We start from the raw sequence: 21,472 nt of genomic DNA, 5'->3' as shown, positions 1-21,472 counted from the left end.
CTACAGGTTTTGGTATGTTGAATTTTCCGTTTTCAGTTGCCTCAAGCAACTTTTTATTTTCCCTTTTAATTTTTTCATTGACCCACCTATTGTTTAGGAGCATATTGTTTAATCACCGTTTATTTGTAAACTTTTGGAAAATTCTTCATTTACAGTTTAAACTGCTGTGATCAGAAAAGATGCTTGATATTTTGATAATCTTAAGGCTTTTCTATACTCAAACATGTGATCTAACCTAGAAAATGTTTAACGTGCAATTGAGTATAGTGTGTATTCTGCAGCTACTGAATAAAATGTTTTGCATATGCTTTTTAGGGTCCATTGCCCTAAAGCGCAACTTAGAAGCTGTTATTTCACTGTTGACTTCCTGTCTGGATAATCTTTCCATTGCTGAAAGTGTGGTGAAGTTTCTTAGTATTATTTTATTGCTATCTCTCCCCTGAGATCTATTAATAGTTAACTTTATATATTTAGGTGATCTAATGTTTAGTGCATATATAGTCACAATTACTATACACTTTGTTGAATTGGCTTTTTAATCATTATATAAGATCTTCTTTGTCTCTTTCTACAGTTCTGGACTTGTCTATTTTATCTGATATAAGCATAGCTACTCCTGCTCTTTTCTGGTTATGACTTGCGTGGGATATCCTTTTTGACCACTTCACTTCAGTCTACATATGTCCTTGCAAGTTAAAATAATCTGTTGAAGGTAGCATTCTTTATTCATTCTGCCACTGTATGTCTTTTCATTGGACAATTTAGTACATTTACGTTCAAGATAACTTTTAATACATAGCGACTTAATACAATAATTTTGTTAGTTGCTTTCCAGTTGTTTTGTAGTGTTTTTTTTTTCCTTCCTTACTATCTTCTTTTGGGGCTCAGTGATGTTTTTTCTAGTGGTATGCATTGATTCCTTGTTTTAAAATATTCTTTGTCTACATACTACAGGTTTTTGCTTCATAGCTATAAGACTTACCAACATTATAGCAGGTTATTTTAATCTGCTAAACAACTTAATGTTGAGCACAATAAAACTATGAAAATCATTTTAAGAAATTTTGCTATATTTTATTTCCTGTTACAAATACGTTTTAAAGATAACCATCAAATGTGTCTATAATTATAATCCAGCATATTGAGAGTTGACACATGTTCTTTAACTCATCCAAGTTAGAGTATGCCTTTTATATTGTCTGAGTTCAGGAAAAATATTAAAAACTAGTTCTCTCATATTTTTTCCAAAACACTACAGAATCTTTGTTATAGTCATAAAATAATTGGATGTGGTGAGAGAAGAGGAATCTGTACTTTTGAAACCACCTGATTATTCACAAGTTGGACATAGCCAATTAGGAAATTATAGGCATGCAGCTACCACAGCTGTGCTTTTATGTAACGGATTCAAATGTCCTCCTAGAAGCCTATCCTGGTATAAAGGCATGGTCGACTCCACTTAGATCAACATCATTTAGATCACCGTTCTCATTTACCTGGTCTCCGTGTTTTTGGTCTCCAATTGATTTTTATCTCCAATTGATTACCACACAAATAACATTTCCAAAATACAAATCTGATCATCTCACTATTGTTTTTAAAACCCTGGGCCACACAAGGGCAAGAAAGGAGGCTAAAATGAAATAAGAAAGAAAGATCTACTGGAGCATTGCTCTCTCTGGCTTAGTCAGCACTCTGTCTTTGCCCATGCTGTGCTTTTCCCCGGCAGCATGTCTCTGTGAGCATTGTTTCCCTGCCTCCACTATCACACACTCAGCTGAGGGTAACTCCTAGTCACTATTCAGCACTGAGCCACAGAGTCTCCTCTCAGCTCCTTGTTTGAACTCAGCTGTCACAGATGGAATTAGTGTGTCCTTATGAGCTGTACCCTTCACACAAGAGTATCAAAACTATTTTACTACATTGTTTGCATAAACTACATGTATTTTTCCAATTCCTTGGAAAAAGTAGCCATGTGCTATTCCAAATTTAATCTTATTTACCTATTTTTAATTATAATAAAGCACAAAATGTTTGTTGAATAAATGAAGGATTGAATGTTGATGACATCACTCCTTGTTTGTATAACAAGTTACATGTTTGAAATCTCAGCTCAGGAATCACCCTGGGCAGGTAACCTTCCCTAAAACTCCTTCCACTTAGGTGTAATATTTTTTCTGCAGTCCATTATATAGTCTTACATCCTCAGTATACCATATGGCACTGAATATTTCAGAGAGGCAATATCGACTAGATGCTGTCAGAATCGGACCATGCAGAAAAAGGTAGCCCTCAATAAAGAAGGGGCAATGACTGGATTTTCTCAGTAGTTGTTAGACACAATGAAATGAGCATGATTTCTAAGATGTCACAATTCCACCAAGTGAAAAGAGAATATTTTCAAAAAAGGAGAAAAGCCTGGTATTTAATTCTTTATTTGTAAATGATTTGAAATTTACAGAAAACTATCATTAAAAAAGAATAGTACAATTACTACCTACATACCCTTCACCTAGACTCACCTGTGGCAGCAACATTGTGCTCAGTTTGTTTCACTGCCCCCCTCTCTCCCTCTCATCATTTGAACACCTCATGACCTTTATTTCTCTAAATATTTTATTATGCATTTCCTAAGGTTATGAATACTTTTTCACAAAATTAAAGAGCAGTTATCCACTTCCAAAAATGTTACATTACTACAACACAATTGTATAAGAATTTTGGGTGGACAAGGATGGCAAAATAGAATTTCCACACAGTGAAAGAATTCTTCAACATGAGATGAAAATAAGATGAGACATCATTGTATGAGAGTCTAAGGAACAACATGGGGATAAAATCCTAAGTATCTGATGGGTAGAGAAAAGGAAAATAAATCTTTATATCTAAATGTCCCACTTTTTAATTTCCTAAAGGACAATTCTCACAGTTAACATTTTCTTCAGAGCCCCCATGACATCCTTATTCCTAAGACTATAGATTAAAGGGTTCAGCACTGGAGTGAGGATGGTATAGAAGACAGATACCATCATGTCCTTCTCAGGGGTGTGGTAGGAGCTGGGGAGCATGTAGGTGTAGATGGCAGCCCCGTAGAAGAGGATGACCACAGTCAGGTGGGAGGAGCAGGTGGCAAAGGCCTTCTTCCGGCCCTCTGCTGAGTTCATCCTGTGGATGGTGAGGAGGATGAGTAAATAGGAGCTTGAAATGATCGTCACAGGGATGAGGAGCATGAGGACACAGCATAGGTACATGAGGGTCTCATAGAGGGAGGTGTCTGAGCAGGACAGGACCGTTACAGCAGGGACTTCACAGAAGAAATGATGAATCTCCCGGGATCCGCAGAAGGGGAAGGTCATGGTGATGGGAGTGAGCATGAAGCCATCCACTGAGCCCAGGAGCCAGCAGCCCGATGCCAGGAAGAGACACGCCCTACGGGTCATGAGGACAGGGTAACGGAGAGGATGGCAGATGGCCACGTAGCGGTCATAGGCCATGGTGGCTAGAAGGAAAAATTCCGAACCTACTAGTGTCACATAGAGGAACATCTGCATCCCACACTCAGGGGCTGAGAGCTGATTCACACCCATGACCTGGTCCAGGAGCATCTTGGGCACAGTGACAGAAATGTACACCATGTCCATGAGAGACAACTGACTGATGAAAAAGTACATGGGGGTGTGGAGGTGGGCATCACAGTGTATCAGAAGGATCAGGACAGCATTTCCAGACAATGCCATCAGGAAAACGACAAAAATGACCACACACAGTAGAGCTGGATGTTTGGATCGTCTGAAGAGTCCCATCAGAATGAAATCCGACCATCCAGTGTGGTTGGCCATCCAGGTGGTGTTGGCCATGAGGTTTCACCTAGGCCACCAAGGAGAGTTTTGGAGTTAGTGTAATGCATCCCTTTGTAACGAGTGTTTAGTGAGTACTCATGTTCGTGTATGCTGATTGTGCTAACCTGAGTAAGTCCTGTGGGTCTGGGGAGTTGAGTATATAAATGACATATAACAAATTTACAAAACAAACTAAGAATTCACAACTCTAGACCAAGAGAATTGGTAACTGATAGTAAGGTTGTCATGGTTCAAATTCACAAACTTTGCTGATAGTGTCATTTATCAACAAGTACTGGAAATTTGCAGAACCACCCTCCTCTGCTAACACAAATGTGACTCACTGAAAGAAAGATAAATCAAACTCGTTATTTCTAGAGTTTTTGTCATAGAGGGCTGAATTAACATCTCTGATTTATGAAAATAAGCATCTTCAAAATACTCAGAGGTATATTTCATATAAGAAAGATGCAGCAAGTAACTAAAGCGTAACTTGGAAAAGAAGTTATACCAGATGTTTGAAACTCCTCTTCCCATAGGATCAGGCCATGCTGTGAGGCTCTGTGATTGCATGAAGTGAGCCTCACATTCTCGTGAGCAGGGAAGGGTCCTCACACACGACTGACCCTTTAGACATTGAGGGACATGAGTAAGGAGCACACACACAGACTCCAGTCATAGGTCCATCTTTTTCTCTATCTGCCATTCCTTTCTCCAGTCTACATCAAAAAGGATAAAAATCATGTTTGAGCTCAGTTGTGATGAAGGGAAAATGAGGAAATGTAATTAAAGTGCTTAGAATGGTACACTTTCCGATGAATAAACACATATACTCTTAAAGAGTTAGTATCTACACTATTCTGCACAACCTACCTAAGATGGTTGCTATTATTATATAAGATGTATTACTTCCATTCTCCAGATGCAGTACCTGCTCATACATTTAAGAAGTTGATTTTCAAAATAAAAATGGCAGAAGGTCTGCAAAATAAAGCATATGACCCACTTGAAAAAAAACACTTTGGATTTTATATTTGTGTGTTTGTGTAAATATTCTGGTTTTATATATAAACATATATTTATGTAAACATACACATGTGAATATATAACTATATTCTACATTTCTTATTTTAACCCTGGTTATGCAGAGCTTTTTGGAGAATCCCATGTCCTTCCTGTTTAGTATATGGTCCTCCAACCTCATCTCCTTATAGCTCCCCTCATTTTAAAGCTCATTAAATCCCAGCAAGGAATAACTAGAATTTGGAGGGTCACTGCTGTTTATCAGACAAAGCTTTAGTTGGTTTTGCAAACGTCATGTGCTTCACTGCCTGCCACAATCAATCTTTCATACACACTGAGAGGCAGGGAGGAATATCAAACACTGAGATGCCTCTGACTTCAACTCAGTTTCCTTCTCCACCGTGACACTCACAGCCTGTCTGTGTTATATGCTGAAGATGGATCGAAGATGAATTGAACTTCAGTGCACTTAAGGAGGTCACAGTGAGTCTATTCAGGGAAAAATGATTTTGTAAACGTGATTTAAAGTGGAATTTTTTAATAGCTACAAAATAAAGGCAATAGACACAAAATATATCTGGCCTTTCTGAAATAATCCGTAACAGCTTCTTCCACATTTTCTCTGAAAGAAATTAAACCTTTCCAACTTTTCAACTTCTGACATGTTAGATGTTAAATTTTGATAGCCCTTTTCAAGAATAAGGACAGAGTAACTCCTCTTTCTGGGAAGACTTTAGCTGTGGTTATGACGCAGGGACATTTTAGAATGAATTTACAAGTTTCAAATACATTTTGTATTCTTATAATAATTATAAAAACTAGTTAAGACATTCAATTCACTAAAAGTTCCAATATTCTGGGATGCTTTAATATAAATGTCCAACAAATCTGAGACATTTTGTGTGTCTATATATTTCTATATCTATGAATAGGTAGGTAGGTGGGTAGATGATTTGTATCAAACACGGTCCCCACTGGCAAATGGTGACTGAGATCTGTGCACAATTTTAAAACATTCCAATAAACTGCAAAACACACCTGCTGATCTCGTCTGTATTTGTGACCAAAGTGAAGCAAGGACCAGAGTGACCAGCGCACGTGAAGCCCTAAAAGGTGTTTGCTCAGTAAATTCAGGGGAAGCAGAAGGGCAGGGAGATGCGGGGTTTGCTAAGCAAATCTCTGCTGCACCTCAGTAAATGGGGATCACTATCATGAAGCCACTCAGCTCACCCAGGACACGGGACAGATATGGAAACACTGTCCACACGTAGTGACTGGCCCCCTGTTCATTCTTGTTCTCTATCCACTTGTTTGAATTTTATGTAAATTGCTTAATGCATGTTTAACTTGGGGATTTATTATAAGTATAAATGGAGTCATATCAAATCTTTATTTGAAGCAGACACCATCCCAGGAATTGTTCTAATACCAATATTAAAATTGTTTAATACTTTACATTTCTTCTTTCCCAAGAGCCTACAAGCTACTTGATATTCTCTTTTTACATATTATAAAAATTCAGGTTCTCAGGGTGCCTGCCTAATATCACACACCTAACCTGAGGAAGAACGCGTGTCTCAGCCCAAGAGTGGGACCCAGAGCACGTGACTCTGCCTCAGTCTCTAACGGACACCATCCTCCCTCCGCAGTCTACACTTGGGTTTAGGCCACACTCTCTGGGTTTCATTAGGGAAACATAAAATGATTGAGACATTGTTTCTAGAGTTTTGTAACCCTCAGAAATCATCCCTACTCAAAAGCAAATCAGTCACTTTTCCTCTATAAAACTTTAGTGACAGGAAAAATAAATGCATCTTTGTATAAAAATCCCAAAATATAGAAAAAGATTTTTTCCATAAATGGAAATTAAAAATCCATTTACAATTATGTCACAGTAAATAAGTGTTATATAGAAGTTGAAAGAATCACATGTGTTTTTCTCCATTAAAAAATAAAGACAAAATGAGGAAATACTGTGAAGAACTAACAGAATGTTTCAGAAGCAGAACAAGTGGAGAGCCGTGATTACCCTTTTGTTCCTAATAGAATGTTTCAGAAGCAGAACAAGTCGAGAGCAGAGCTTACCCTTTTGTTTCTACTAGTACTGCCTGTCTTCTGGCAGAACTCACCATCAGACGCTGTCTTGAACCTCACCGAGACGAGCTGGTGGTGTGTGGTCAGGTTAAGAGCACAGAGAGAAGTAAGAAGGTGACATCATGCCTGGTTTTACCATGTCCACCAGGGGAGTGGATGAAAGCTTTCCGTTGACACATCACCTCTGGGATTTGAAGAAGAATGCAATTAAGAGAGCTAAAGAGGTCAGTAGGTAGCTCTCCTGAACCATTCTGGTTTTCTTCTGATGGCTTTTAAAATTTTTACCTCTGTTTATAAATGTATACTCTTAACCAATATTTATAATAATCTCAGATCTCATCATCAAAATCTTATCTATGAAACATGAGTTAGTTAATAGACTTAGCCTTTTCCACTTTACAAAATATATTCTATATGTATGTATAGAATAATAAGATGTATATATTCTATATGTATGTATAGAATAATAAGAGCTAGTCCTGATGAGAGATATGGTGTCTGGGCAAGGGGTTTGTGGTGGAGGAGGTAAAGTTGGATTGCTATTTATACACACAGGAATTTGGGGGCTGGGCAGGTTGGCATGTAACGCTGAAACAAATTTGGGACTCCAGTTGCCCAGTACACATCGACCATGAAGATTATGCAGCAAGGCTAGTGCATCCATGAATCCAGAGTTCATAAGAGAAGGCAGTCCTGAAATCATGGGTGTGAGAACCAGTGTGTATGGAGGAAACAATGGGATTGCAGGAGGAAGGAGGGTCAACATCCTATGCCAGAAGCCAGAGCAGGGGAGGCTAAGTTTCCACATGAACTCTTTTCCATTGGTCTTCCACTGGATTCCTTTAAAATACCTTGTTTTATTGGGTGTTCCCCTCATGACGATTTTAAACATCTAGTGAAACAATTCTTGTCTTCCTGTATGTTCATGTTCAAAATAGTCAAGCTTTTAACAGTTATTTTTTCCTTTCAGTTGATCTATTTGGCTAGGTTCAAAAGATCTAACTAATCGTATTGATTGGAATACAATAAAATATATTTGGAAAGAGCTGATATTGTTAAAATGTTGCAGATTTTTATAAACAAGCCTGATAGGTCTCCCAGGCATCCAAACACTTAGAGGTCAAGTCTGGATTTTAAAATAATTTTAATAAAATTCTTCCACAATAATTCAGATTATTGAGATTTCTATATTTTTTGAAGAGAATATTTTTAAAATACTTAAAACGTATTTTAAATATTTTATTTAAAATACTTAAAACATAGTAACAATGACAAGAGCTATTGATGTATATTTTTTTCAACAGTAATATTTATGGTGGAAACCCTGCTTAAGTTTTACCTTTTTTACATTTTAAATGTAAACTGAGAAAATATTTATAAAAGCAAAAATAAAATGTTAAGAGCCATAAACATATAAAACATGTCAAAAATTTTGTAATCGATCCTGAAGACACCAGAGATATAAAGAAATGGAAAGATACATGCCCAGAACAAAGGAAGAGGGGCCACCACATTTATGGACTGCAGGTCAGGATATCAAGCCAAAGAGGACCTCAAGTCCTAAAATCTAATGTAACTTGCCCTGACAGGTTTCAGGCTTGCTTTGGCTCCAAGATTTCTTTATTACTTCCAATTTCTCTTTCAGAATAGGAATGTCCATCTTACACATCAGTGTCACTGTTGTATCTTGACAGCAGATAACTTGCTGTCTGGTTTCACAGGTTTTAAATTAACTTACTGAGTAAAATCCAAGTTGAAGAATGTGCTAGAGAACTATTCTTAATACAAAGATTAAAAATATTAGCATGATGGTAGAAGAGGAGCTCCTATAATCATATCCCCTCAAAGCAGCAATAATATAGCAGCCAACCAGGCACAAAAGTCCCTTGCCGGGAACTTCTGGATCTTGGTAGGAAGTGTCAAAACTGTGGTGAATCCCAGCACTGAAAAGAGCTATTTTGAGAAGGCAGGAACTCACCCAGGTGGCAGGCTCACTGACTGTGGTCCTGGCTACAGACACAGAAATAACATCCCTCCAGACTCAACTAGAGCCCTGTTGGGCATCGGTCCTGCCACCTGAACCATCTGCCAAGGGACCCAGAGGCAGTCACACTGACGAGTACCTCAGGTAACAGGCCTGCTGACCTTAGTTCTAGCTCTGGACCCTGAAGCAGTCCATGACCAAGCTCCAGCCTCCCTCAGCTATAGTCTGAGAGACCTGCCAGGAGACAACCCTGTTTCATGTGCCTAGAGGCGGGCCCACAACTCTAGGTCCAATGCCAATCTTGAAGCAGCTGTGTTACTTGGCACCCTTTTTCCATTGCTCAAGAGCAGTCCTGCCCACTCAGTGACCTCCTGGGTGACACATTCACTGATGCCCCAAAAAACAAGACAGCCGACATCAGTCAGCTGGAGTTCCTGAATCAGCCCTCTTATCCAGCTCCAGCTTCCATTCAACCACAGCTTGGGGATATCTTACATTTACAGGTACTACGCAGGAGGTACACCCATCCATGCAGGACAGTAGACCTCAGACTCAGCTGTGGTCCATGACAGCCCTGAGACTCAGTTCCAGGTCCTCAACTGTGGTCTGGGGATGATCTTTCCTGCCCAGAGACTTTCCCACCAGGGTAATGGGAGTCCTTCGAGGGACTGAATAGAATCCACACCCATCTCCGTACCTGGTAACAGGCCTGCCCTCTACAGAACCAAATGTGAACCCTGAAGCAGATCCTAGTGATCCTAGTGATAGCCCTATTGACCAAGGTGCTAGAGCCAGTCCACTCTACCCAGGGACCAGACAGGAACAGGATTTATCCTCAACTCCACTTCTGGTAACAAGCTGCCAACTGAAAATTCTGCTGTAGACCCAGGAGTAGCCACATGACATAGCTCTAACCCTGTTTAACTACAATCCTGGAGGTAATTCTTATTAGCCTAGAGAAAGAACAGAAGAATGTCTTTACCTACTGAAACCAGTCTACACAGACCAGAAGAGCTGTTTGCACCTTCAGATGCGCACACATCAATGCACAGCTACTTGAGTCACAATAAATCAGGCAAATGTGACACCACCAAAGTAATAAATACCACCAAATAGTAAAGCTCCATTAACCAACCCCAAAGAAATGGAAATCTATGAATTGCCTGACAATTTTAAAATCATATTAAATAGGATCAAAGAGCTTCAAAATAACAGAAATCTAAAGGTAATGAAAAAAATGCATAAACAACTTGAGAAATTTAATAAAGACTTTGAAATCATAAAAGGAAAAAATTCATGCGTTGAGAAGATTTGTAGTCAAATTTGCAACACACTCTAGTACTGCAATGGAGGTGTGTAAATCATTTAACTTCAGTGTAAAGCTTGTGAAGTATTCTGAATACAATTACAGAAGTGAAAAGTTCAACAGAATACTTTAACAACATGTTTCATCATACAGAGAAAAGAAGCAATGAACTTGAAGTTAGATCATACACTTAGAGGAACAAAAATTTTTTTTAAATGCAGAAACATCTGGGAACTATGGGACAACATCAAGCAAATACGTATGTGCATTATGACATTCACAGGAGGAGAAGAGAGAAAAACAAAGCTAAAATGACAAAATTTAACTTTGTGAGGGATAGGAACACACAGATTCATAAAGTTCAAAAGAACCCAAGCAAGAACAAACCAAAACATTATACCTGAGACATATTATGATCAGTTTGTCAAAAGTCAAAGACAATTCTATAATTCAGAAAAATATGGATGAGGCCAGAGGACAATATTTTTTAAAAGCCTGATATAGGACAAATGTTGCACAATTTCATTTATATGTGAAGCGTCCAATAGTCAAACACATAGAAACAGTAAAATGTTGGTTACCAGAGTTTGGAGTGATGAAGGAAAAGAGAAGATGTGGGTCAAAGGATACAAAATGTTATTTAAGTAGGAGAAACAAGTTCAGGAGGTTTATCGTATGTCATGGCGACTGCAGTTTCAACAATCATATACTTGATAATTGCTAAGAAAGTAAGTATAAGAGTACTCAGCACATGAAATGATCACTTGAACACAGGAGGCGGAGGTTGCAGTGAGCCAAGGTCATGTCACTGCACTCCAGCCTGGGTGACAGAGTGAGACTTCATCTCAAAAAAAAAAAAAAAAATCTCCCAAGAAAAGCCTAGGACTAGAAAACTACTTGGTGAATTTGTCCAAGCTCTTCAAGAATTAACACATATCCTTCTCTAATTTTTTCAAATATTTGAAGAGGAAAAACACTTCCAAATTCATTACTGAAGCCAACATTCCCTTTAAACCAAAGCCAGGTAAGAACACTAACCCCCAAAATATTATAGGTCAATATTCCTGACAAACAGCTTTCACAATATTATAGGTCAATATTCCAAGACAGCTTTCATAATTTGATAAAAATTAACAAAATACTAACCAACCAAATTAAGCAGTGCATTAAAAGCATACTTCACCATAATCAAGTGGGATTTATTCCTAGGATGTATAAACCAAAAGTATCTGAGACATGTCTCAACAGTTTGAAAGTTCATTTCACCAAGGTTAAGGACATGCTCAGAAAAAAGAACACAGAATTACAGAAATAGACTGTGGTCTGTGCTTTTCTTTAAAGATAATTTTGAGGACTTTAATATTTAAAGGGGAAAGCAGGCTAGAGGGGAAAGAGGGAGAGTGTGATAATCCACAGGTTGTAAGAAGAAAAGCAGCAAAGGAGCGGTTAGGTGAAGAGTCATGTATTCCTTTCTCACTCAGGAGAAGGATCCTCGCTTTACGCGAGGTGAGGAGAACATGGAGTAACTGCCTGTTACTCTAACCTTTTATCTGTAGCTAACCAATTAGGAAAACACACACACACACACACACACACACACACACACAAAAAACAAAACAAAAGGAAAGGCAGTTTCTTGCATAACAGCTTTCAGCTTAATATCTTTTTTCCTTTAGGCGTAGTCAGTTGGGGTCCCAAGTTTCCCCCCACCCCCAGATGCCAAGATGGTTGAACATACACCAGTCAACAAATATGCCACATTAACAGAATAAATGACAAAAACAATTGTTCACCTCAATAGACATAGAAAAAGCATTGGATAAAATTCAACATCTTTTCATGATAAAACACTCAGCAGATTTGTTATAGAAGGAATGTACCTTTACATAAGAAATCTCACAGCTAAATCATACTCCATGGCGAAAAACAAAGATTTTCCACTAAGATCAGGAAAAAGACACGAGTGCTCACTCTCACTGCTTCTATTCAACACAATACTGGAAACTCTAGCCAGAGCAATTAGGTAATAAAAAGAAAAAGGGCTTTCAAATCAGAGGAAGTTAAATTATCTTGCCATCTGTTTGCACATGACATGATTTTACATATAAAAAACTCTAAAGACTCCATCAAAATCCCTTCAGAGTTAAAGAATTCAAGAAAGTTGCAGGATACAAAATCAACATATATAAATCAGTAGTATTTCTATACACCAAAAAGGAACCATCCAAAAATGTAATTAAGACAAGAATACCATTCCCAATGCCATCGAATAGAATAAAATACATAGGAATAAATACAGTGAGGGGGTAAAAGATCTGATCACTAAAGATGAGATAAATAGTGGAAAGATCTCTCATGTTAATGGGTTAGAATAACTACTATTCTTTAAACGTCCATATTACTCCAGAAAACGTCTGATTCAGTGTAACCCCAACTAAAATTCCACAGGCACTTTTTCCATAAATAGAATAAAACAATTCTAGAAATTTTGTGAATACTCAAAAATATTGAATAGCCAAAGCAATATTGATTAAAATAAAAAAGAACAAAGTCAGAGGCTTCAGACTGATTTCAAGCTATATATTACAAATTATAGAAATAAACCCATGCTTATACAGCCAATTAGTCTTTGATGAGGGTGCCAAAAATGCAGCATGAGGAAAGGATAGTCTGTTCAATAAATGGCATTGGGAAAACAGGATATATACATACAGAGGAATGAAACTGGACTCTTATCCTACGCTATGCCCCAAAACCAAATCTAAATGGATTGAGGACATAAGTGTAAGACCTGGATTGTAAAAGTCCTAGATGGTGACTGGGGGAAATAGCTCTTTGACACTGATCTCGGCTATGATATTTTTGATGACATAAAAATTAAGGCAACAAAAGCAAAATAAACAAGCAGGACTGCATCAACCTCCAAAAACTTCTGCACAGAAAAGGAAACAACAAAATGAAAATGTAATCTCTGCAATGAGAGAACATATTTGCAAACCATATTTTGGATAAGGAGTTAGCATCCAAAATATAAAAATAAACTGACATGAATCAATACCAAAAATCAAATTACCCAACTTAAAAATGGTAAAGACAGTGTGAATAGGCATTTTTTCAAAGAGGGCATACAAATTCACCAACAGGTGAATGAAAAGATGTCCAACATCACTAATCATCAGGGTCGTGCAAATCAAAACCACAATGAGGTATCAGCTCACACCTGCTAGGATGGCTGTTACCAGACCAACAATGTGTAACACATGCTGTCATGTGTGTGGAGAAAATGAAACCCTTGTACTTGTACATTGTTGGGAGAAATGTAAGTTGCAACAGCCTGTGTTGAAAACTGTATGGTAGTTCTATAAAGACTAAAAATAGAGCGACTATATAATTCAGCAATCCCACTCTGTACACTTTCCTGAGGTCAATAATGTATAATTATATAAATAATGTGATGACAACATAACTACTAACATTGTTAGTCTGTCGTCTCTGGTGTCCATTTGAGCAGTTTTGCCCATTTGTTTAATTACAGCGATTTCTGAAACCAAATTTTACCGACCTCTAACAATCCCCTCTTACATTATGAGTGAGATTTCTGCACCACTTGGTGGAATTTACTTCCACATTCAGATCTCTGTACACAAACGCAGACAAACTGCCTTCATGCCCTGCAGGAATAATTTTCAGTGAGAAGCAAAAGTGTTCACTCGATGTGTCATGTAAAGCGAGTACTTGTCAGTTCTCTCCAAGATGCAGCAGGCATGGAGCACCTGGCTTCCATTCACTGTGAATCGGGCCAGGTCAGGGCTGTGCCAAGGGGAAGTATATTAACAGCTTCGAGATTCAGCTCGAGATCTGGCTTCTTGCATATTAATTAGAGCAAGTGTATTTCTCTCCTAATTTCTCACATTCCAGAAACACTAGACACATGCGTTGTTTTGTTAATGAAAATGATAGTGAGCTGATGCTCACAGATCAACAGAAGTTCTCTCTGTAGCATGATATATGTCTGGCAAACTGAAGGCTGGTGACAAGTTTACAACTATTTTGCTGGTTTTCCCAGTTTCAGAAGAAACATGCTGAGGGGGTTAAGCTTTCCTAAATCTCCAATATCCCAGAGACTGTTACAATATTTACTCTAAACGTAGTAGACGATTGTCTGGAATAGACTAAAGAAACTAAATGTGGAAATACTTTTATTTACATACAATAGAATAGATGAACCTATTATCTCTTTGAATTTTAAGATGGATTCATTTTTCCTTTAGGTGGTTTTGGTAGTCAAACAGTGTTAAAACTATTGGCGTTTACATGATAAAACTAACGTTAGCCTTTGGAAAAAATGTGTTTCTTTCTACTTACTGAGATACAATAGCAGAAACGTTGAAAGCCAGAGGCTGCCAAGTGAACCGAGGTTTACAATGTACTGCAAAGTGAGGAGCAGCCGACACTTCTCTAGGGCTCTGCTAGGATTCCAAGTCTTTACACCGAGTCTCCTCCAGGGGTAAAGTGTTTACAACCAAGTCTCAGACTAAAATGATCAGTGAACCTGGGATGGGAGAGGAGATAACAGGCACCCTATAAGGTCTTTCATAGGTCAGCTATTGCAGCACAGCTTTAAAAAAAGATATTAAATCTAAGGAGATAAATAGGAGCAATGCGCAGTGTGGAGGGAAAAAGCCAGGTACAAGCAAGAGGGAAAATATGAGTGGCTTTGTGCTGGGGACCCTGGAACCTGAGGGCAAAAGAGAGGAGAGACAGAATAAAGGAATTCTAGAAAGAGGAAGGGGACGATGCTGGCTATTTACAGCTTTTCTTGGTTCGTTCTTGGCTGCATCAAGCTCCTCAGAGCCCCGGTGACATCTTTGTTGCAGAGACTGTACACGAGGGGGTTGAGCACAGGAGTGAAGATGGTGTAAAAGGTGGACATCATCATGTCCTGCTCAGCTGTGTGGTAGGAACTCGGGAGCACGTAGGTGTAGAAGGAGGCACCAAAGAAGAGCAGCACCGTGATCATGTGGGAGGAGCAGGTGGCCAAGGCCTTCCTGCGGCCGGTGGCAGAATTCCTCCTGTGGATGAGTCGCAGGATGAGGGTGTATGAGCTGGAGATGATTGTGATGGGGGCGAGAAGCATGAGGATGCAGCACAGGTACATGAGTGTCTTATAGAGGGAGACGTCAGAGCAGGAGAGCTTCAGCAGGGCAGGAGTCTCACAGAAGAAACTCAGGAGTTTCCTCGACTGGCCAAAGGGAAAGCTCATGGTAATGGGGGTGAGCAACAAACCATCAACCATTCCCAAAACCCAGCAGGCTGACACCAGGAGCTGGCACACCCTCTGGTTCATCAGCAGCGGGTAATGGAGGGGTCTGCAAACAGCAGCATAGCGGTCATAGGCCATGGCAGCCAGGAGGAAAACCTCAGCTCCAGCCAGGGTCAGGTAGAAGAACATCTGGGTCCCACAGCCTGCCGGGGAAATGGTGTGATCTCCAGTGACCTGGCCCACAAGCATCTTGGGCACAGTCACGCATATGTACATGAGATCCATGAGAGCGAGCTGGCTGATGAAGAAGTACATGGGGGTGTGGAGGCGGGGCTCTGAGTGGATGAGAAGGATGAGGAGGGCATTCCCAGTGAGGGCCATCAAGAAAAGAATGAAGGTCAAAGTGTAGAGGAGGGCAGCATGCTTGCTTTCAGCAAAGAGTCCCGTGAGAATGAAATCGGTGCTTGCAGTTTGATTCTGAGAAGTTGGATTCCCTGAGCACATGACTGGCTCACAGTTTCCACTTGAGGGAAAAAAAGAGTCATTAGTTTTGAATCTTTCCTATGTACATGACTTTCCTAACCTTTCTCTGGTAAGACATGCGCTTTGAGTTATTTTTCTAAAACTTGAGTTAAACTGATATAAAATCCTAAGTTCAAATCTTAGAGAGATCAAGCCGCATGTTGGCCACAAGCTAAAATGAAATACGAAACAGATGTGGGGAGGTGACTCTTCATGAGCCAAGTCAAGAGTGAAGACATGTGCACTCTTTACGTCTTATTTATTTCCCCCCAGAATTAATACACATACACTGGCCTTGTGGGATGGCTCGAGACCTAAGTAGGGAATGTACATTAGGTCTGTCACACAGTGTTAGTGTTGGGTTGAGCTTTTCACGAACTTTTGGATACAGTAGCTCATCCAGGACTCAGTGATGGAAATCACAGCTGATGTTAATGTTGTTAATGGTACAAATATCATAACTGATACCATGAAATAAGCTGAAACTTTGAAATCTCCTTAAATTTCTCTACCATGATACATCTCCATTAAAGTCCACTTTCCTCATGAAAACTTTTCAGCTTACTCTGCTGTTCCTCACAAGATTGAGTTCCAGAGGCAGCGCTGCCTGGGGCAGAGGAGCAGAGGGAGAGTCCCGCCTGCCTGCGGAGAGCAGCTCGGGGTGCAGAACTAGTGCGGAGCAGGAGAGCAGCAGGAGGGAGTGAGCCCTCTCCCAGTCCCCGGTGACATCTAAGGCATTTAATTTATTAACTGTCATGCAGAGAAATATTTTTACAAGAAATCACAGCAGTAAACGGGGCAGATGCCCTAAATATCAAGTATTTAGTTGAAATATAAAAATATTTATTTTCATTTTGTTGATACCATTTATCCCCCAAAATCATGCCTAAAATGTCCAAAATTCCGTGCGTAGTGATTGAAAAATGAAGTTAAAGACAGCACATGGGGCAGTTGTGTCGAATCTTTCATAAAACCGCAGCCCTGCAACCAAGCCTAGGGTCCTCTTGTCCTGCATCTCCTTTGCATAATAGACTAAACCGCCACCCCTCCCATCAATTCAGAGCTTTGCTCAGTAACTGCTTTGTCTGAATATTTCTGTGTCTCATTTTCCAGTTGAATTGTTTCAATCACGCTTGACACAATTGTCTCAAAGTTAAGAAGCCCAGTAACTTCTAGACTAATGAAGAGTCAAGGAGACCCATGACTGAGGCCTGGTCATCCTCAGGGTTGCTGTACTGCAGGTTAGAGAAATAATGCTGAGGAAAATACTAATAGTGACTGAGGCACGTGAAAATGCAAAGTGAAATATAATGCACTATTCCTAGGGCCGAAAAAGAAAAAACAAACTGGGACCTTCAGGAAACCTAAAGTCAGAATTAGGAAGATACAGCAACAAGAGTCAGGTATCTTTGTTCCTTACTTACCCCGTTTATAAAGCACTGAAGAGACGGGTTACCGACACACCTTTCAACAAAGAGAAACACGGCACATACAGCACAAACCTTTTGCTCCACCTGTTCTACTGCATCAGAGAATAAATCAAAGCCACGCCAGCTCAGTGAAGCTGCTTTCACCATGCTAAGGGCAAAGCAAGGGCTTTAAATTCAGAATGCAAAACGAGAAAATTACATCAGTTTCTTCACTTTAGGGAATTGAGGTGAGTGTTTATTGCTTAATCATTTGCATTTTTTTTTTCCTGCTTATTCATCTTCCCTGTACTTGGCATCGTCTCTTCCCTGGAGCTTCTACTTTAAGACCATCTCAGAATCCACCATTTTGGTATTTTTGTTTTGTTTTGCTATTTTTGATTGATAGATTCTAACTTTCCACTTGCGGTCCCTGTGGGAATTAAACATATTTTCCATTTATGCGGTGCGTCTATCCAAAAGCAAATCCATCTTTTTCATGACATTGTACATTTTTTAAACTTCATTTTTCTAGTTTAAAATTCTATTTTCATATGAGACATTTAAAATCAGCTCTTTGTAAAAGCAAATCTGAATTTCGCAAAGGGAGGATCATGCAAAACCAGTGTCAGAAGTCTGTAAACTAAATATAAAATCCTAAGTCCCTTAATCAACTGAACAGACCCCTCTCTAGGCCAATAGGACCTCAGGAAACCTGAAAAGCTTAATTCCAGAACATAAGAAGGGAGACACACTTCATTATACCCCCCTCTTTTGGAGTTTAGGCACAACTGGCCAGCATTAACATTGAAAGAGAGATCCTAAGACTGACAAAACAGACTCTTAGTGGCAACAAGATACCAAATTCCAACCTGACTCTGCTATAGCATCACATGACAGATAGCAGACCCCGAGGGAAATCAAAATATTCCACCCCAAAGTGTGTCTTTGACATATTTTGAAATGGTCCTGCAAAGCCCTCTTTTGTGGGGAAAATTTGCATCTATAGAGACTCTCCATTAACACAGCTGGGGCTTTCCCAGACTCAGGAGAAAATATTTGAGTCTGACAACCTTCAAGGTTCTAAAAAACCATTGTCCATTGATTATATTTGCTTCTAATTAATTGTGTAATCTTAGTGAACACTGAAAGCTCCGAGTGTCACTTTGTCAGAATCAAATAAAAGGAGGAGTATTATGTACTTGCTATGCTTCTGTGAAACTTAACATCTGTGAATCTGATGACCGAATGTGATCTAAGATTTCTCCATGACAGGGTGACCTTCCACATCACCGCTATCCTTAAAGGCTCAGAGACTTCCCTTGAAATATTAGTCTAATCGAATTTACATTATATAATTTGGGAATGAAAAAGAACGGGAAAGGGAGCCACTTTTCCCAGTGCCTACAACGTTCCAACGCTGTGCTTAGTCCTTCTCAGTATGTCAAATGTACAAGTACCGAGTAGTGTACTCATCCCTGTGTGCAGTCACCCCGGTGTACAGTCATCCCTCAGTATCTGTCCTCAGTATCCAGGACATCCTGAAAATACCAAAATCCGTGATGCTAAAGCCCCTAATATAAAATGGAAGAGTATTTCTATACAACCTACACAAATCTTCCCATATGCTTGAAATCATGTCTAGATTACTTGTAACAACTAATGCAATATGAACACTATGTAAATAGTTGTTACATTTTTTAGGAAATAATGACAAGAAAAAGTTCTGGAGGATGGAGGATGGACCAAGAGGACAGAATAGAAGATTCCACGGATCATCCCCCTGCAAGAACACCAATTTAAAAACTACACAAAAACCACCTTTACAAGAACCAAAAATCAGGTGAGCACTCACAGTACATGGAATTAAATTCACATTTCTGAATGAGGCCCTGAAGAAGTCAGAAAAACAATACTGCATCACCGACACTACCACTCCTTCATCCCCCAGCAGTGGTGGTGTGGTATGGAGAGCTTCTCTGTGCACTAGGGAGAGGCAGAGCCAGCAATTTTAAGACACTGAACTCAGTGATGCCCTTGTTATAGCAGAAAGAAAACCCAGACCCAATGCAGCTGACACCCACCATGGAGGGAGCATTTAAACCAGCCATTGCTAGAGGGGAATTGCCAATCCCAGTGTTTGGAACTTACTTGAGCTACCCAAGCCTCACCATGAAGGGCTAAAGTGCTCCGGAGCCACAGACAAACCTGAAGGGGAGTCTAGGCCACAAGAGTTGCAAGTCCTAGTGCTGAACTGGGCCCAGAGCCAGTGGACTGGGGGGTCACCTGACCTGTTAAAACACCAGCCAGGGCAGGTAACCCTCATCCCCTAACCTCAGGCTCCACAGCTTGTGGCTTCAAAGGAGGCCTCTTTCTTCTGCTTGAGGAGAGGAGAGGGAAGTGTGAGGAGGACTTTGTCTTGCATCTTGGATACCAGCTCATCACATCAGGTTGGATACCAGCCAGAGTCATAAGACCCCCTTTTCCAGGTCCTAAATTTCTAGACACACACTGGGTCAGAAGGAAATCTGCTGCCTTAAAGGGAGGGACTCAGTCCTGACAGTATTCATCACCTCCTAACTGAAGAGCTCTTGGGCTCCAGATAACCAGTAGTGACACCCAGGTACTACATCAAGGGCCTTGGGTGACACTCTGAGACATGCTGGCTTCAGGTGAGACTCAGCATATTACCAGATATGGTGGCTATGGAGCAAGACTCCTTCTGCTTGAGAAAAGTGGACAGAAAATTAAAGGAAATTAAAGGAGACTTTGTCTTGCACTTTAGTGCAACTATTGTTACCATTGTTATTCAAAATATTATTGGAAGTCCTAGCTAGGGCATCAAACAAGAGAAACAAATATAAATAAATATATATATATATATGTGTGTGTGTGTATATATATATGTACACATATATACATATATATGTATATACACACACACACATATATATATATGGCATCAAACTTGAAAGGTGAGTAAAATTATCTTTGTTTACAGATGATAGGACCTTATACTTGGAAAAACCTAAAGTCTCCCCAAAAACCTATTAGAACTAAAATTCAGGAAAGTTGCAGGATACAAAATCAACATACAAAAGGCAGATTTCTAGATGTCAATAGCAAATAGATTAAAACAGAAATTGAAAAAGTAATCGCATTTAGCACAGCCACAAAATTAAACAGGAATTAACCAAAGAAGTGAAAGAGTTCTATAATGATAACTATAAAACATTAATAATTGAAGAGGACACTAAAAAATGAAAAGATATTCCAGGTTCATGAACCAAAAGAATCAATATTGTTAAAATATCCATAGTACTCAAAGCAATCTATAGATTCAACATTATCCTTATGAAAATACCAGTGACATTTCTTACAGATCTAGAAGACACTATCCTAACATTTGTATGAAAGCACAAAACACCCAGAATAGCCAAAATTATTCTAAGCAAAACCACCAACCAACCAACCCACCAAAACTGGAGGAATCCCATTGCTTGACTTCAAATTATACTACAGAGCTACCATAACCAAAACAGCATGGGTCTGGCATAAAAACAGATACATACACCAATGACATAGAGAACTCAAAGAAATCCACACACCTACAGTGAACTCATTTTCTACAAAGTTGCAAGGAACAGACACTGGGGAAAAGATTGACTCTTCAATAAGCAGCACTGGGAAAAGTGGGTATCTATATGAAGAAAAATGAAACTAGTACCATCTTCTCACCATATACAAAGATAAAGTCAAAATGGACTAAAGACTTTAAGACCTCAAACTATGAAACTACCACAAGAAAACACTGGAGAAAATCTGCAGGATATTTGTCTGGGCAAGTATTTCTTGAGTAATACTCCATAACACAGGCAACCCAAGCAAACATGGACAAATGGGAGCACATTATATTAGAAAGCTTCTGCACAGTGAAGGAAATAATCAACAGAGACAACCCACAGAATGGAAGAAAACGTTTGCAAACTACCCACCTCACAAGGAATTAATAACCACAATACATAGGGAGCTCAA

General features: G+C 39.4%; 2 protein-coding genes across 2 annotated transcripts; both read right to left on the bottom strand.

Moving 5' to 3' along the window:
• Positions 1–1,282: 1,282 nt before the first annotated feature.
• Positions 1,283–7,038, bottom strand: LOC102133291 (olfactory receptor 2T5). The gene is made up of 2 exons (XM_045390478.2): positions 6,992–7,038; positions 1,283–3,867 (listed from the first exon to the last, which is right to left on the bottom strand). The coding sequence occupies exon 2, from the start codon at positions 3,855–3,857 to the stop codon at positions 2,910–2,912; it is 948 nt and encodes a 315-aa protein (XP_045246413.2). The 5' UTR covers positions 3,858–3,867; positions 6,992–7,038; the 3' UTR covers positions 1,283–2,909.
• Positions 7,039–15,053: 8,015 nt separating this feature from the next.
• On the bottom strand, positions 15,054–16,013 carry LOC135968868 (olfactory receptor 2T3). The gene has a single exon (XM_065537310.1). It carries the CDS (start codon positions 16,011–16,013, stop codon positions 15,054–15,056), a length of 960 nt encoding a protein of 319 aa, XP_065393382.1.
• Positions 16,014–21,472: the final 5,459 nt, after the last annotated feature.

Source organism: Macaca fascicularis, chromosome 1 (genome assembly GCF_037993035.2).
Source record: "Macaca fascicularis isolate 582-1 chromosome 1, T2T-MFA8v1.1".
Classification (NCBI taxonomy): domain Eukaryota; kingdom Metazoa; phylum Chordata; class Mammalia; order Primates; family Cercopithecidae; genus Macaca; species Macaca fascicularis.
This window is presented reverse-complemented; position numbering and strand designations above follow the sequence as displayed.

Excerpts from the sequence above, each read along its gene's own strand:
- LOC102133291 (XM_045390478.2), bottom strand. The coding sequence starts at position 3,857 with ATGGCCAACACCACCTGGATGGCCAACCACACTGGATGGTCGGATTTC.
- LOC135968868 (XM_065537310.1), bottom strand. The coding sequence starts at position 16,013 with ATGTGCTCAGGGAATCCAACTTCTCAGAATCAAACTGCAAGCACCGAT.